Consider the following 15,982-nt stretch of genomic DNA (forward strand, 5'->3'; position numbering starts at 1 on the left):
TTCCTACTCCCTATGTTCCTATGCCCATCACCCTTTCCCAATCTGGTTTTGAAAACTGCAACAAAGCACCCAGCTCCTATACTCATTGCATTCATAGGTAGAGCAAACAAACCAAATGCCTTTTTCACTAACCTATGCACTCATATCAACACTTTGAAGGAGCAATAGATGTACCCAACAGTTCTCTGCACATTAACACCCTTGTCTCTGCCATTTACCCTACATGACCTCTCAGAATTGGACTTCCCAAAGTGCAAAACTTGACTGAATTAAATTCAATTTGTACCACTCTGTCCAACTTTCCATCTGATCTCTGTCCTTTAGATGATCCATCACTTCACCAATTTTTGTGTTGTCACAAAGTTACTAATCATACAGGTACTATCAACATTCACTCTCAAGTCATTCACGCGCAAAAGTCCCAGCATTCATCAATATGGTACACTACTTGTTAAAGGTGTTCAATCAGAAAAACACACATACCCCACTACTTCTGCCTCCCATCACCAAGCACATTCTGGATTCAGTTTGCCTTGGATAGTTGTGCCTTAAACCTCTGGACCAGATTGCCATGTGGGCCCTTGTGAAAAGCCTAATGCAGTCCAAGTAAACCACGTCAACCAGTCTGCATTCATCCGGTTTCTTAATTGCTCCTCAAAAAGCTCTATCAGATTTGTGATACATGATCTAACCATTTTTGTAAAGTGGCCAAATGTGAAAGCCAATTTGAACAGAGGAAATTTGCTGAAATGGCAAATAAAGCAATTACCTCAAAATGAGATTCCATAGAGTTAAACTAAAAACTGCGATGCAAATGAAAATTAAGTTAGTATGAATACAAGGCATCGATTGGGCAGTCCCCTCTTCTCCTACAATTCCCTAGAAAAAATCTGAAAGAAACAAAACATTGAAATTCAACTGGTACCTTCCAGTTTAGTAATAAAGTTGTGTTCCAGAGAAAGTTCTTCAAGTTTCAGACAGTGATCCAAACCTTCAAGCCTATGAATTATGTTCTTGTTAAATGATGCCCAACGCAAATTCTCCAGTTTATCAAGATTAGTGAGTCGTGAAATATTCTGTCCATCCAAATTTAAAGCAGTAATCTGCAAAGAAAAATTTAATATACAAAAGGATGCGGTGTTGTTACAACTGGTTTAACTATTAATCACTACTATCCTAATAGTTAAAAATGCAAAGGGTGATAATTTCAAGATCATGTTTTCCAATTTCGTTTTGCAGTTTTTAAAATAATTAGTTGTGTTAATTTTTAGATGAGTGTTACCACATGAACCTCTGATACAGCTATCTTTTGTTTGTAGATAACGTACTTTATTAGAATACCATAATGAATCTTATTCACAAAAATTACAAACTGCAAATTAACAACTGACTGATTAGAATAATATGGAAAATATCAAGGATTTTTATAAACCTTAGAAAACCAGGTTGTGTCTTGGTTGATAGATGGTTTTGGCTTGTTATTGCTGATTTGAGTCAGGATCTGAGCACAGTTCATTAAACTGAGGCAACGAGGGAGTACTTCGTCTGTTCGTGAACAGGTCAGAAAAGAAACCTGATAAAGGAAAAAGATTTTATCTTTGATAATGAAAACTAAATTGAACATAATGACACTGAAAGAATTATTGTATTGATTTGTAAACTCTTTCTTTCTTTCTGTCAATTGCATTCCCTTTTCAAGCCACTATTTTAGATTGCTGTCAACTTCTGACAATCTTGACAATCTATTTGGCCACAAATTGGGTTTCTGATATTCTTTCTTCTACATTACATTGCCTACATAACATGATTCACTTTCACCACAACATTACTTGCCACTCATCTCAGTCTCTATCTACAAATCCAGAGAAGATTTCAGCAATAGAATAACTGAGAAAGGACAGAGTTACATAATGCTAAGGAGGAGTAAAAGTTTTATAGATGGCATATGTAGAAAACTCACCTTAGAGTCAAATATGACACCAAAGTTGCATCAGGTTTGTTCAGCGTTAGGCAATCACCAAGAAGAGGGATAAAGTAGGAGGCTCGGTAACAAGAGTCTATGTTTGGAACCAAAGACAATGACTTTGGTTCTTGTGTAGCATCAATAAGTGTACAAGAGTTACAAATGCTTTTTTAATAATTCTACAGGGTCTAATGACTACAAGATAAATGAGCAAACTGAACATTTACAAATAAAGATTTGTAAACAATTAAATGCAAAACAAATTAACAAATCAATATCAGTCAGGTGATTACCCATTGTAATACATTTTAAAAAGTAAAATATTCCATGAGATGATGTCATGAGTGACAAAAATCTGTCTAGTTTTTTTACGAGTTGTTTACCTACTTCTGCATATCGCATTATAGCTTTTTCTACACTATTAGCGAGAAGAGCCATTTTACTTAAATGGAAAGACTGATTCTCCTACATTATTTAATTGGCTTTCTCATGTTACATCTTTCTTAAATTTAGAAAAAATTCAGAAGTCATACTTTAGATGCAACTACTAAATTTGAAGAAACATGGAAACCATTTATTGATTACTTTCATGGGATATAACTGGCGCTACTCTATGAATTAACTCTTCCTTTCCAAATGCAGTATAATTCTTGCCATTTTTTTTGTTATCTGTAGGAGCTATGTTTTAAACCTTTTGACAGATCCACAGGATAGGCAGCTCAGTTGTTTTGTTTTTTGTTTTTTATTTTTTTTTAGTAGATTAGTTTTTTTTAAAAAGTAATATTATAATTATTTCCTTATCTCTGTTTACTTTGTTAGGAGAATTATTTCTAATATATCACATTTTCACTCTTTGGAATTTATATATGATACTTTTATTATGTAGATTTGAACATAGCATTTTAATTGTGTTATTTCTATTCTCCTTATACTATGTATATTATGAAATGTTAATAAAAAAATTAAAAAAGAAAGATTCTTTATGAGTTTCACACTGAATAATTATTCTAATAAATCACTTTTTTTACTTATTATGATGCACGTTTTTCTCCTCATGTTGACCAAAGTGCAATAGGTTATCAACATTTTATTTGTCCTTAAATCAAATGTAGAGAAAGCATAATCAAAAATGCTGTGCATATGACTCTGCTTTAGTGTAATAAACATGAGCATTATGGATTCCTGACTTTGATTTGTAGACTGTAATCTGTGAGATATGGCAACATTTCCTCCACAAAAATCCTTAACACTGGTGCCCCTTATTAAGAAACAGGAATATTTTCCTCATGTTGAATAAATTGTAACAGTTGAACAAGACTTATCAAGTAAATATACTCAGGCCCTTACTGCTTATACACATTGTGTGGCCAAATACTGTTCTAAATCCATTTACAAATGAGCAGATGACACTACCGTTGAGGCAGATCTCAAATAATGACAAGATGGAAAACAGGAAGGGGATAGAGATTCTCATGGCATGGCACCAGGATAATAACCTCGGAATCAATGGCAACAAAACAAAAGAGATGGTCATCTACTTCAGGAGATTGGGTGGAGCACATACCTTAGTCTGTATCAACAATGTTGAGGTAGAGATTATAGAGATCTTTAAGTGTTCAGGTGTAAATTTGGACAATCTGTCATGGTCCAAATGTAATATTATGGCCAAAAAGTACACCAATGACTCTAGTAGTTTGGTATGTTTTCAATGTATATTTTCATTTTTTACAGGCGCACCATAGAAAATACCCTGTCTAGATGAATCACAGCTCTGCTCAAGACCCCAAGAAATCTCAGATAGTTGTGAATGTAACTCAGACCATCGCACCTTCTCTCCATCACTCCTATACCCCTGCTGCCTCTGGAAAGCAGCAAACATATCAAAAGACCCATCCCAGTCACATTCTCTTCTCACCCTTCCATTGGGCAGCAGAAACACAAGTTTGAAAACATGAACCATCAGATTCAAGGACACTTTCTTCCCAGTTGTTTTCACCCAAATGGACACATCTCCCATTGGTAAAATAAAGTTGCCCTTGCATTATTTTTAACGGAACCTTTTTTTAATGTAACACCACTCTGCATTTTTATTTTTCTCTGCCTATTGCTCTTAATTATGGGTTGACTTGTCTGGATAGTGTGCAAAGATTTTCATTGTATCTGAGAACAAGTTGTGATGATCAGCAAGGTACTTTTTTTGCCTTATTATATACTTTTTTTTTTTCTTTGGCTTGGCTTCGCGGACGAAGATTTATGGAGGGGGTAAAAGTCCACGTCAGCTGCAGGCTCGTTTGTGGCTGACAAGTCCGATGCGGGACAGGCAGACACGGTTGCAGTGGCTGCAGGGGAAAATTGGTGGGTTGGGGTTGGGTGTTGGGTTTTTCCTCCTTTGCCTTTTGTCAGTGAGGTGGGCTCTGCGGTCTTCTTCAAAGGAGGTTGCTGCCCGCCAAACTGTGAGGCGCCAAGATGCACGGTTTGAGCTGATATCAGCCCACTGGCGGTGGTCAATGAGGCAGGCACCAAGAGATTTCTTTAGGCAGTCCTTGTACCTTTTCTTTGGTGCACCTCTGTCACGGTGGCCAGTGGAGAGCTCGCCATATAACACGATCGCCATATAACACGAGCTTATTTTAAATGTACATAAGAAATATCAAGTTTTTGTATGCCACATGGTAATTTGGGTTACCTAAAGTAAAATGAACAAGTTTGTCCAAGAGTACATGATAAATCAGTAGAGCAGAATAACCCAAAGGCAAGTCAAATTGGTTGAAGTCAAGTTTGTTCTACTTTTATTACAAAGTCAAAAAGAAAAATCAAAAGTACAATTATTAGTCATTGCTAGTCATACCTGTGAAAGCCTAAATTGAGAAGTGATGCTCAAGGCTGCTTTAACTTCTTCCTCTGTTATAGGACACCCATTCAGGAAAGTGAGGGCCTTTAATTTGCCAATGGCTATTGGGCGTAATAACGAAGGCTGTTCAGATATTTTGAGATATCAGGGTAAAAAGATTGATTAGACTTTCTGAAATTAAGTTGCCATAAATATTTTAAAGCAAAATAGTAATGATACACATTTAAAAACATAAAAGTGTAAAAATTGTACAACTAATTTTATGGTACAAATCATTCTGACTGTGTCCATTAGTTCCTTTCAGCCATTCAGTCACAATCCCAGAAATGTCTCTTTAACTATCTCCACAGGAAGCCCAAAAGGAATTCAATGGCAGTGCCCAGGCATGCTGAGATTTCTAATATTACTCAGAGGAATAATTTCTTTGGTCTTATGTCTGGCCCTATTCAATGACGTTGCTCTGTGGAGCTCTCAGCCCGCAGAATGGGAAAGGTAATGTTTCTGTTTGAATGCATTTTGAATGCATTTTAATAATTGCTGAGATGCAGAACATAGTTGGCCAAAAAAAAGTTTCATCCCTGGCTTTGCCTTCCATCTAAACTTGTCAAGAGCAGGCCATCAAAGGCCTGTTGTCATCTATACCTCTCTGTCCATCTCCAAGGGGCAGAAGACTAGCAACGAAACTAGCCAAGCTGATAGTGGATGAATTGGAATCACGGGCAGTGGTCCAAACCTAGGAAGACCCAGTGCAACATTATTTTCAAAGCCCTGCAATAGATTATAAATCTTCATGTCAATTACCATCAGCTGGAAAACCTGATGAATACATAATTTTAAACCTTGTTACATGCTAATTTTGTGTAAATTTATGACAACAAGCCATTTTGGTTTATTGCCTTATTGTATAATTATTTAAATAAAAGTGCTGCTGTAATTGAAATTCATTCTTCACTTCCTCACAATGACTATTGGGAACTTGTCTTGTACTAAAATCAAGACACAGCATCGAGGGCAGATGGGCCTGTACTGTGCTGGAATGTTCAATGTTCTATATTTTAAATTGGCACCTCTCCCATACATTACTCTATGGATTAGAGTGCAAATAAATTTACCTTCCATCCAGTGGCACCCTTTGAAAGTTGAATTACACAGTGAAGTATTGCAAAAGAAATTAGTTAATTCTAACAATTTAGCACAGCTTAACCCACATATTGTATGTACATGGCCTTGAAATCTGCTGCAATATTGAACAGTGAAGTGAAAATTAAATAAAATATACAGTGTGCAAAATTGCTACTAAATTATATTTTTAAATTACAAGGAGGGCTTGGGAAATTATTGCCTTAGATGGGCATATCAATAACATTTTAGATTTGAATACATTGTTTGAAAGTTCAGTGATATTCAAAGCCAAGATACCAGATGCTATGGTGAAGAGGGGACACCTTTAATTCCTGCAAGTACATAGTAATTCACTGTGAAGAAAAATATTTCTATGTAGGTATCTGAAAGAAATATAGTGTCACGCAATCAAATTTCAATGCCCGTTTATATGAAAAATAACCTTACAATAAATGCTAAAGAATGAAAGGATTTAATCTAAAACTTCATTGTCTGCTGCAGTCACACAGCATCCATAGGAAGTAAAAGGCCCAAAACATAAACTGTAATTTACTCTCTATGGATGCTGTGTGACCTGCTGAGTTTCTCCAGCACTTTTTTTGTACTACACTAGACCCCAGTATTTGCATATTTGCTTGTTTACCTTCATTGTAAGCTGTTTGCTTGTGCAATAATTAAAAGAAGTGTATAAATATTATCCTGTTTAAAATTTTTAGTCTGATATCTCAATAAAAAAATACCTTTTTCCATGGATTGTGGCGGACGTCAAGTGTAAGGAGGTCTAAAGCATGCTTACGAAGGATGCTAATTTCCTCTTTAATGTTGGTTAGTTGATTCCAACTCACATCCAAATATTTAAGATTTTCCATTCCTTTTATTCCATCTAATGTTATCAAATGATTGTGGCTTACATCCAAATATGTTAATTGTGTCTGCACAATTTTAAAGAGATAAGGAGATAGAAGTAAGGGGCAGAGGAGAAATAGTAGAGAAACCAAAGGAAGGAATAATTCAATGTTTTTTTCAAATTTAAAATCTGAACCGAACCAAATGTATTTCTGCCATCTAATCAGAAGATAAATATTAGATTTTTAATTTTTTTGCAAATAAGATTTCCCTTTTAAAAGGGAAAGATAGAAAGTGTTTATTCCTGTTCAGACTTTTCTTGTTTCACCCATTTGAATGATATTGACATACTCTTTTGATGAAGGCAACTGAGAGATCAAGTTGATAAAATGTAAACTTGAACATTAAGTGATAATAAAACGAAATTAAGCAAACAAGAAAGAATATGGCTCGGGAGAGGAAGTTATATACATCATGTGAACATGATAAATCAGTATTTTTCTCATGTGTTCACCCACCATTTGTAAATATATATTTCATAGTTCAGTGAAATAAGCACCTAATTGAGAAGGATTTTATGTTCTAAATTAACAGTAAATCTTCACATTAAGCCACAGAGTCTGAGATTTCTACAGCATGAAAAGAGGCATTTTTTTGCCAACTTGTCCATGGTTGACTAAATGTCCCATTTTCATGTGCTTGGCACAACTCCCTCTTTACCATTCCTATCCATGTGTCTATATAAATGTCTTTTTAATGTTACAATTGCCCCCACTTCTATCACTTCCATTGGCAGTTCATTCAATATACCCACCACCTTCTGTGTGAAAGGAGTTTTCCCTCAAGTCCTTTTTAAATCTTACCCCTCTCACCTTCAATATATGGCCTTTAGCTTTAGATGTATCCACTATGATTATTTACCTCATAAATTTTATAAACCACTACAAGGTCTCCCCTCTGCTTGATCTGTTCCAGGGAGAAGAGTCTCAACCTATCAAACCTCTTCTTATAATTCATGAAAACAGTCACATAACATTCTTGTAAACCTTTCCTGCATTCTTTACAGTTTAATTATATATTTTCAATTGCTGGATGACCAAAACTGCACAATATAGTCTCACCAGTGTCTTACATGTAACATGACAACCCTGCTTCTCAATGCCCTGACTGAAGAAGGCATACATGACAAACTCCCTGATCCATTAGTCCCTTCAGATTAATTGCTGCCCTGGCACTTATTCCCATGATCGCAAAAACTGCTATTCTGGCACCTACACCTTACCCTTTATCTCCATGTTACTGTCCATTTCGACACTGACATGTCTATCCATAGCCTAATGTACTACTAGGTTGAGGCCACACACAAGTTGGAGGAAGACATCTTATATTCCACCTTAATCATATTCAACCAGAAGGTACCATTAGAAGAAACCTCTAATTACCAGCAGCCCACTACCCTAAACCCCCCTCTCCACTTTCTCTTATCTCACTAGCCTCAATCCTCTTTCTCCTTTCCCTTCCCCACCCTCCTTACCTTATCAGCGACACCTTCCTTCAAGCCCTCATCTCTTCACTTCCTTACTCCAAGTGCATCTTTCTCACTCCTTGCCCTGTCACCTCTTTACTCCTTTCTTTTCTTTCTCATCCCACCTGCATTCACCTATCACCTGTCAACCTGTGCTCCTCCTCCTCCAGCTTCTACCTTGTCATTTTATTCAGGAATCTGTCTGGTTCTTGCTATTCCTAATGAAGTGTTTTCAGCCTGAAACATTGATTGTCCATTGCTTTCCATGGATATTGTCTGACTAGCTGAGTTCTTCCAGCACTTTATTTGTGTGTTGCTTCAGTCTCCTATCATCTGTAGACCTCTTGTTTACCTACATGCATGCCAAATACCTTCTTCACCACCCAATCAACCTTTGTTGCCACATTCATTGCTGTACGCACCTGTACCTCCAAGTTTATCCTGCAACACTTGCCAAGTCCTGCCTTGTTCTAACCTACCAAAGTGCAAGATTTCGCCCTTGTCAAATTAAATTCATCTGCCATTCCATGCACTGGGGAATCAAGAGGGAATGTATTTCTTAGTTAAGAATTAGAAATCCTCAATTAAATCTCTGGTTGTAAAGGATTTGAATATAAAGTGATTATCACTGGGTCTGGACTGTTTACTTGTAAAATATGTTTATTCATTGGCAGTTCTGTGCCATGAACACCAATTACCATTTTACTAGCTCATGTTGATCATTTGAATTCCAAGAGGTTGAAAATGGAATAAAACATTTCAATCATCCTGACTTATATCCTTTAATTGGTTGAAAAGTCTTTGATAATGGAGTAGAAGGTGCCTGAGTGTTGGATAAATTATTGCAGTGAGATAAAATGACTGGCTTCCAGTAAACACAGCCCTTTTCTTAGTGACAGATATGTGTGATTCAATTCAGTGGGGAGACTTTGCTCTATTTCTCTTCAACTTCAGTTTTACTGCAGATCTATGCTAAAAATATGGATGTGTTGACAACAAATCTATATACTGTAATCCTGTCATTTCTTACCAGGTTGGTAAGGTCATCCAGACGCACAAGTTCATTGAAACTGACATTAAGTTTCTGTAAGCTTGTAAGTTGGGAGATACCTTTTAGTTTACTCAAACTATGTCCATGTAAATTCAGAATCTGTACAAGGATGAAAAATAAAGAAGTTATGTTCTTAAATTAAATTTGACAGTATGATTCATAACTATTCAATATTTGGTAACTATTTTCATGAAGACGAGTTTTTTGTGTTTTCATATTCTATGTTAAAGAACAGCATGTAATTGTATAATTTTCAAACCATCCTGTTAGAATACAACTATTGTGGGGTTTTTATTGGATGTTTTGAAAATAAATCCAAAATATACTTGAACATGTTAACATGCAGAATTACAGGTACACAATCCATGATCCGGACATCTAAAATCCGGAAAGCTCCAAAAACTGGCAATTTTTTCCTGGTGTTGGTACAGTGGATGGAGAGAGAGAGAGACAACAGCGCAACTAGGTTGGGCAGGGGGGAGAGAGACAGCAGCCCGACTTGGGCGGGCGGGAGGATAGAGAGATGGCAGCGTGACTGGAAGGGGGTGAATACAGCAGCACAATTTGGGTGGGTTTAAATCCGGGGCAGCCGGCTTTTGTTCTGAAATCCGGAAAAATGCGAAATTTGGAACACACTGACCCCAAGGGTTCAAGATAAAGAATTGTTTACCTGTAATACAATGCTAAAAACAGCTGGTTCCCATAAAAACAGTTAAAAACAACTCATTAATACAATTACCAAAATATATTATCAAATTTATTTTAAGGGATATTGCACATTTTTCATTTCAGCCTCGTTCAAGTATTGCAAGAGTAAATGCCACACTGAATTCTATGAAGCTAGCAATATCTACACAATATACCTAAAAAAGATCTGAACCCACTGCAATTCACCTTTTGTCACAATCACTCCACAGAAGATGCAATATCGCTGGCTCTCCATTCAGCTCTGGATCACCTCAAAAACAGCATATGGCTGCTCTTCATCGACTACAGCTCAGCTTTACTCCCTCAGTGCTGGTCAAAAAGCTACAAACTCTAGGCCTCTGTACACCACTCTGCAACTGGATCTTTGACTTTCTCATCAGAAGACCACAGTACGAATTGGAAACAATGTCTCCTCCTCACTGATTATTAACAAAGGTGCACTCCAAGGATGTGTGCTTAGCCCACTGCTCTACTCATTATACACCCATGACTGTTGGCCAGGCACAATTCCAATACTATCTACAAGTTTGCCGATGACTCCACATTTGTTGGCAGAATCACAAATGGCAACGAGGAAGTGTGCAGGAGGGAGATATATCAGCTAGTTAAATGATGTAATAACAACAATCTTGCTCTTGACATTAGCAAAACCAAGGAAATGATTATGGACTTAAGAAAGAAATCAGGGGAATATGACCCAGTCCTCATCGAAGGCTCAGTAGTGGAGAGGGTCAAGAACTTCAAATTCATGGGTGTCAATGTCTCCAAGGATCCTCCATTTTGATGCAATCAAAAAGAAGGCTCACCAGTGGCTATATTTGGTATGTCACCGAGAAATCTCAAAAACTTTTACAGATGTACCAAGGAGAGCATTCTGGTTGGCTACATCACTGCCTGGTATGGAGGCACCAACTAGCAGGACAAGAATAAACTCCAGGGGGTTGTTAACTTCGTCTATGATATCACAGGCACCAGACTTCACTCCATCAAGGACATCTACATAAGCCGGTGTCTTAAAAAAAACCTCCATCTTCAAAGAACCCCACCACTCAGGCCATGCCTTCTTTCTCTGCTACCATCAGGAAGGTGGTACAGGAGCTTAAAGATGAGTACTCAATGGCACAAAGACAGCTTCTTCCCTGCTGCCATCAGATTCCTGAACAATCAATGAACCAAAAGTACAGCCTTACTTCTCATGCACTACTATTTTAATTTTTTTCTTATAATAATGTTGTAAGATAGTGATAATATGAATGTTTGCACTATGAGGCTGCCCCAAACTACCAAATATCATGACTTGTTCATGACAATAAATTCTGATTCTGATGTCTATCCTGCAGTGCAAGGTTCTTGTGGCATTCAAGTGAAAATCTAATTAAATTTAAAACCTGTTAGCATCATATGTGCTGTGACATTGTTGTATTCTTCTGATATAATTCTGGTTACACTTATCAGAAGAAGGAAAACCAGACATTCTTACTGGAGTTGCCAGAAAAATACAATAACTTCAAAAAAAGTACATATTTGATATCAAATCCTTGTGAGACAGGTGAATTTCTGTACAAATGTATCTCTTGTACACGCTGTTGGCTACTCAGAAAATTATGCACTTAAAATTAAATCCCAGGATTTTGACTCCAAAGACAAATTATGATAACAAGGTCCAGCACCACCTTATCAGGCCAATAAATGTTTTCTTGTCAATGTTCATCATGTCCTGACAGAGTTTGAAAAAGAAGTTTTACAGAGTTCTGTGTTGTGTATTGGCCTATGTGTTGTGTGGTTTTGTTAAAAAGTGACAGTTTGCCTTCGAGAGCCAAAGTGAACGTGGACTGCTGAGAGAGTGGGAGACGGACTGAGCATGTGCAGAAAATGATCTAAAAATTTCTGGACTTGTATGATAAACCACCACTGGGGGGTGCTGTGGAGTGGAAGGAGGCCCAGATCATGAGTCATGGTCTGGAGGACAGTTTAGAATGTTGGGATTTCAAAAAGGATGAACATTCTGAAGGCAGCCAGAAGGATCCGGACCAAGCCAGTTGTTCCTCTCTCTGCAAGCAAAACAAGAAGACAACTTCAAATTTTGTGCTCTCTCTCAAAGATCTTTTGGCTTCAGTTTACCAAACAAACTGAATTTTGTTTACGATCTTTGCTTCGGTTGAGATCGAAGTTTTGTGAGTCTTGTGTGTTTTGTGTCTAAGTTTTTCTGTGGGCTGGTTGGAAATATAACAGACTTTAATTACATATGTTATATTTAGGCTGGGGAATTTATTAGTTTTGCACTGTTATAGAGATCTGCATAGTAACCAGTGGGCATTGTTATAAAAGGGGGGATTTTTAATTAAAGTTTGAAGGTGAATTTTTGTTAATAAAGTAATGGTTCATCTTTACCCTTGTGTGATATGCCTTCTTTGTGGTTGCTGGTATGATCTTGTAACAGAAGGAAAATGCTTTTGAGGCATCAGCCACAAGCTGAAATGAAAATTAGCCTATAACAACCTTTGCAGCTTGATAATTTGGAAAGCATCCATTGGAGTATTACCAGAATAACCAAGAAATCTACTTCAAATGAAGGACTTCATACTCTTAAGATTGATTTGTTTTGTTGTTGATCATTTTGCATAATTTAGATTTACCTTTCTCTTAGAGATAATTGAACAAACTCCTGAAAATCTTGCACAATACTGAAATGAATAATCTTTCAAGATCATTTACCAAATGTAAGCCCCTCACCATCTTTCTCTCCACAATTAATTATATAGCACAATGTCTATTTGGAAAATATATCTGATTGAACAGCTGTATTATCATAATGACAAACAAGATATTTACTCATAACTTGTTCTTACTGTTGCATTAAAATTAGAATGCTTAAACCTGAATTGTGGGATTATTGCTAGGAACCAGCTTTTGGCCAAAATCTTTAGTTACTATGCACAGTTTACTGGAAATAACTCACTGTGATCTGATTCAATGTTGAAGCTTTAGATATAGAAAGTAAGGTCATTTCTCCCAAGCTCAGGATTTTAGGTTTTTGCTTCACAACAGGATCCATTCTCAGAGCTTCTTCATCAAGGGCCTTGCCTTCTTGTGTCATCATTATTTCTGATTTACTATACTTTCTTTGAGACATTTTATTTTCAGAAAAAGCAGAATAACATTTCTGATGATCATTCTAAATAATTGGATGGAATACATTCAGTTAAATGTTTTGTAAAATAACTCCCTATTATGAGATCTTTCATAAAGCTACCAACTCTCCCATGTTGTATAAATTGTGTACTAGAACACTACTGCTTTCCCACACTGTTTAAAAATTGTCCACTATTGCTATACAACACAAAATTAGCCCTTAAACCCCACTCATCCATGCTGACTAAACCCCTTTTACATTTGCATTCACTAAATCAGCCATATAGTGTCCCAGGATAGGAATGGGAGTTTGGCTTTTTACACTTGCCCACTCCTCATTGGGATGTAAATGTGTTCACACTTGGAAGGAGCCATACTCAGGGTTAGAACTGTTCTACCTTCTACCTGTTCTACCTGTTATAACGCATCGAGCGATTGTGGACCTGCCCTAAATCCTGATTAATGTATTATGATCTTATATTTGAACAAATAATCATGGCTAATTATAACATAATAAAGGTTTATATTCAGCACAGTGTGAGCCCTTCAGCCCCTGTTGTTGTGCCAACCTATATAAATCTTATAAGGGACTATAGGAAAGTGCTAGCAATGAATAGCAATAATGGACAATTTTTAAACAGCATGGGAAAGTTGGTAGCACTCTAAAGTACACTTATAAAGACTGTGGGACAAAGCTACCAACTTTCCCACACTGTATAAATTGTGTACTAGAACACTACTGATTTTCCCACACTATTTAAAAATTGTCCACTATTGCTTTGTCCACTATCCTCGCTGCAATTTTCCCACTGCAAAGTTTATACCTTCATTTTAATCTTTTCTTTCTTCACATTCTTGCACTCACACAAAAATGTGGGTCATTTCAATCCCACAATGCAATTACCCATTCTACACTTGCCTGATTGCAACGCTGGCATCTGCAGACGCTAGGGATTGTACTAGGGGTTGAGGCCGTCAATCCCCGGCATGAGATGATGTCATCTGATGTTGGCGTTGAGCTGATTTTGCTTTCATACTGGACACTTTAAAGGCCGATTGGCCGTTAATTCCTGGGATCACTTTCAACTGTGAAAGGGGCGCAAGTTTCCCATTTGAGCTCATCCTTTTTGCGTGTGCCTGCCCCATATCCCTCTAACTCATTTCTATCAATGTATGAGGTATAATGCAACAAATAAACAAACTTATTAAGTTATTAACTCCATAAAAAATGGCATAAGTCAGTGTATTTTAGAATTATAAAATAATGTTTAAATCAAGTTTATATGACTGGATTATTCAGCCCATCTACCTCTTTCTTCCTCAGCATAATTATCAGATTCTTACACTCTTAGAGTTTTCAGTTTTTTTGTTGCTGAAATTTAAACTGGAGGCAACACTAAATTAATTGTGTCATAATAAGTGCATATAATAAGTACATATTTTTATATAAAATTATAGTTTGCCAAATATAAAATTAGATATGGAGTACAAACATTGTAACTAATGTTTGCAGTCTCTTGGTCATTACACATGTCCTAGTGGTAAACACACAGTGGCATTTCCAAGGGGTCAGAATTGGCACCACTGCTTTTCTGTTTTGATTTCATGACCTGAACAAGAAATCTTGCAGGCAATTAGGTCATATGTTTGTACCAAGATGATTCAAAATCTGGGAAAAAAAAATTCTTCAGTCATGCAAGATTTTCTGTTGAAATACAAACACATCATAATTTGCCTAATGTTCTACTCATGACTTCTACTGTTCATACCTGTGTAGTGTATTCAAAATCGATGAGGTATTCAGGCACAACAAGCTCATGGTCAAATACAAACCACTCATACTGTCGAAAACTGCAATCACAGCTGCCATGGAGTTTTAAGGATTTTGAGCTACCTTAAAGGTACATGAAAAATTGAAGAAATTAAAAAATATTTAACATTTACCCATTTTGATAATTTTGTTAATTATTTATAAAAATATGGGATAATGAAGGCAGGAACTTCACCAGAGCAATTTACCTGAACTGAAGATTGTGCTTTGCACTACTGTATTAAAAAATGGTGGTCTTTAACTCCAAAAGGAAATGACTGGGAGATGTTAATCTACAATCTGTGGTTATAATTATCTTCAATTTGGTCTTTGGGACTATCTTAGTAATGACAACAAACCATCAGATTGTTGTATACAAGAGTAGTAAGGAATATGGAAAGTCAAGAGAATTTATTATTGGGGGAATTGAATGCAAAAATAAAGGTTTTTTTTTTAATATACAGGGGAATGGTATTGGTGAGACTACACCAAGAGTACAAAGCATTATATTGATCTCCTCATTTAAGGATACTACTGCTTTGGAAGCACGTCATATAAGGTTTACTAGACTGGCAAGTGGAAGGGTGTGTACTTTTAAAAGGTTGGACAATTTAGATTTGTATACTCTGAAGAGTGAGAAGACTTGATTGAAACATACAAGATCCTGATGGGTCCTGACAGAGTGAATGTATAGAGCCTGTTTCCCATTGCATAATAATTTTGAACTAGGGAATCACTGTTTAAAAAGTTGGCCATTTAAAACTGAATTGATTTTCAGGTAGAGATAAATAGAGTCTTGATATGAAATTGATAAATGGTTATTACTGGTAGACCAGAACATGGAATTGAGTTTAAAATGCGATCAGTTGTGATCTTGTAAAATAGTGACATGCTAAGTGGTACTCTCTTGCTCCTGCTTCTCATCCATATATTCCAAAGTATCTGATGAGATGGAAACATATACTGAATATCAC

The 15,982-nt window shown here is 36.5% G+C and overlaps 1 protein-coding gene across 8 annotated transcripts in view; it reads right to left on the reverse strand.

The window, feature by feature from the left end:
* The window catches only part of lrrc9 (leucine rich repeat containing 9), a 168,586-nt gene that overhangs the window by 89,627 nt on the left and 62,977 nt on the right, over positions 1-15,982 (reverse strand). For 6 of the 8 annotated variants that reach the window (XR_011351144.1, XM_069916304.1, XM_069916300.1 and 3 more), the window contains 8 exons: positions 14,968-15,092; positions 13,026-13,241; positions 9,338-9,457; positions 6,677-6,868; positions 5,457-5,582; positions 4,812-4,937; positions 1,433-1,573; positions 926-1,103 (listed from right to left, as the gene is read on the reverse strand). Coding sequence is in view for 7 of the 8 variants with exons in the window: in XM_069916304.1 (XP_069772405.1) it covers positions 926-1,103; positions 1,433-1,573; positions 4,812-4,937; positions 5,457-5,582; positions 6,677-6,868; positions 9,338-9,457; positions 13,026-13,241; positions 14,968-15,092 (1,224 nt within the window). In the remaining variant the exon portion in view is untranslated. The remainder of the gene's footprint in view (positions 1-925; positions 1,104-1,432; positions 1,574-4,811; positions 4,938-5,456; positions 5,583-6,676; positions 6,869-9,337; positions 9,458-13,025; positions 13,242-14,967; positions 15,093-15,982) is intronic. The other 2 variants (XM_069916303.1, XM_069916301.1) reach the window with 1 other exon arrangement.

This window comes from Narcine bancroftii, chromosome 2, assembly GCF_036971445.1.
Source record: "Narcine bancroftii isolate sNarBan1 chromosome 2, sNarBan1.hap1, whole genome shotgun sequence".
In the NCBI taxonomy this organism is placed as follows: domain Eukaryota; kingdom Metazoa; phylum Chordata; class Chondrichthyes; order Torpediniformes; family Narcinidae; genus Narcine; species Narcine bancroftii.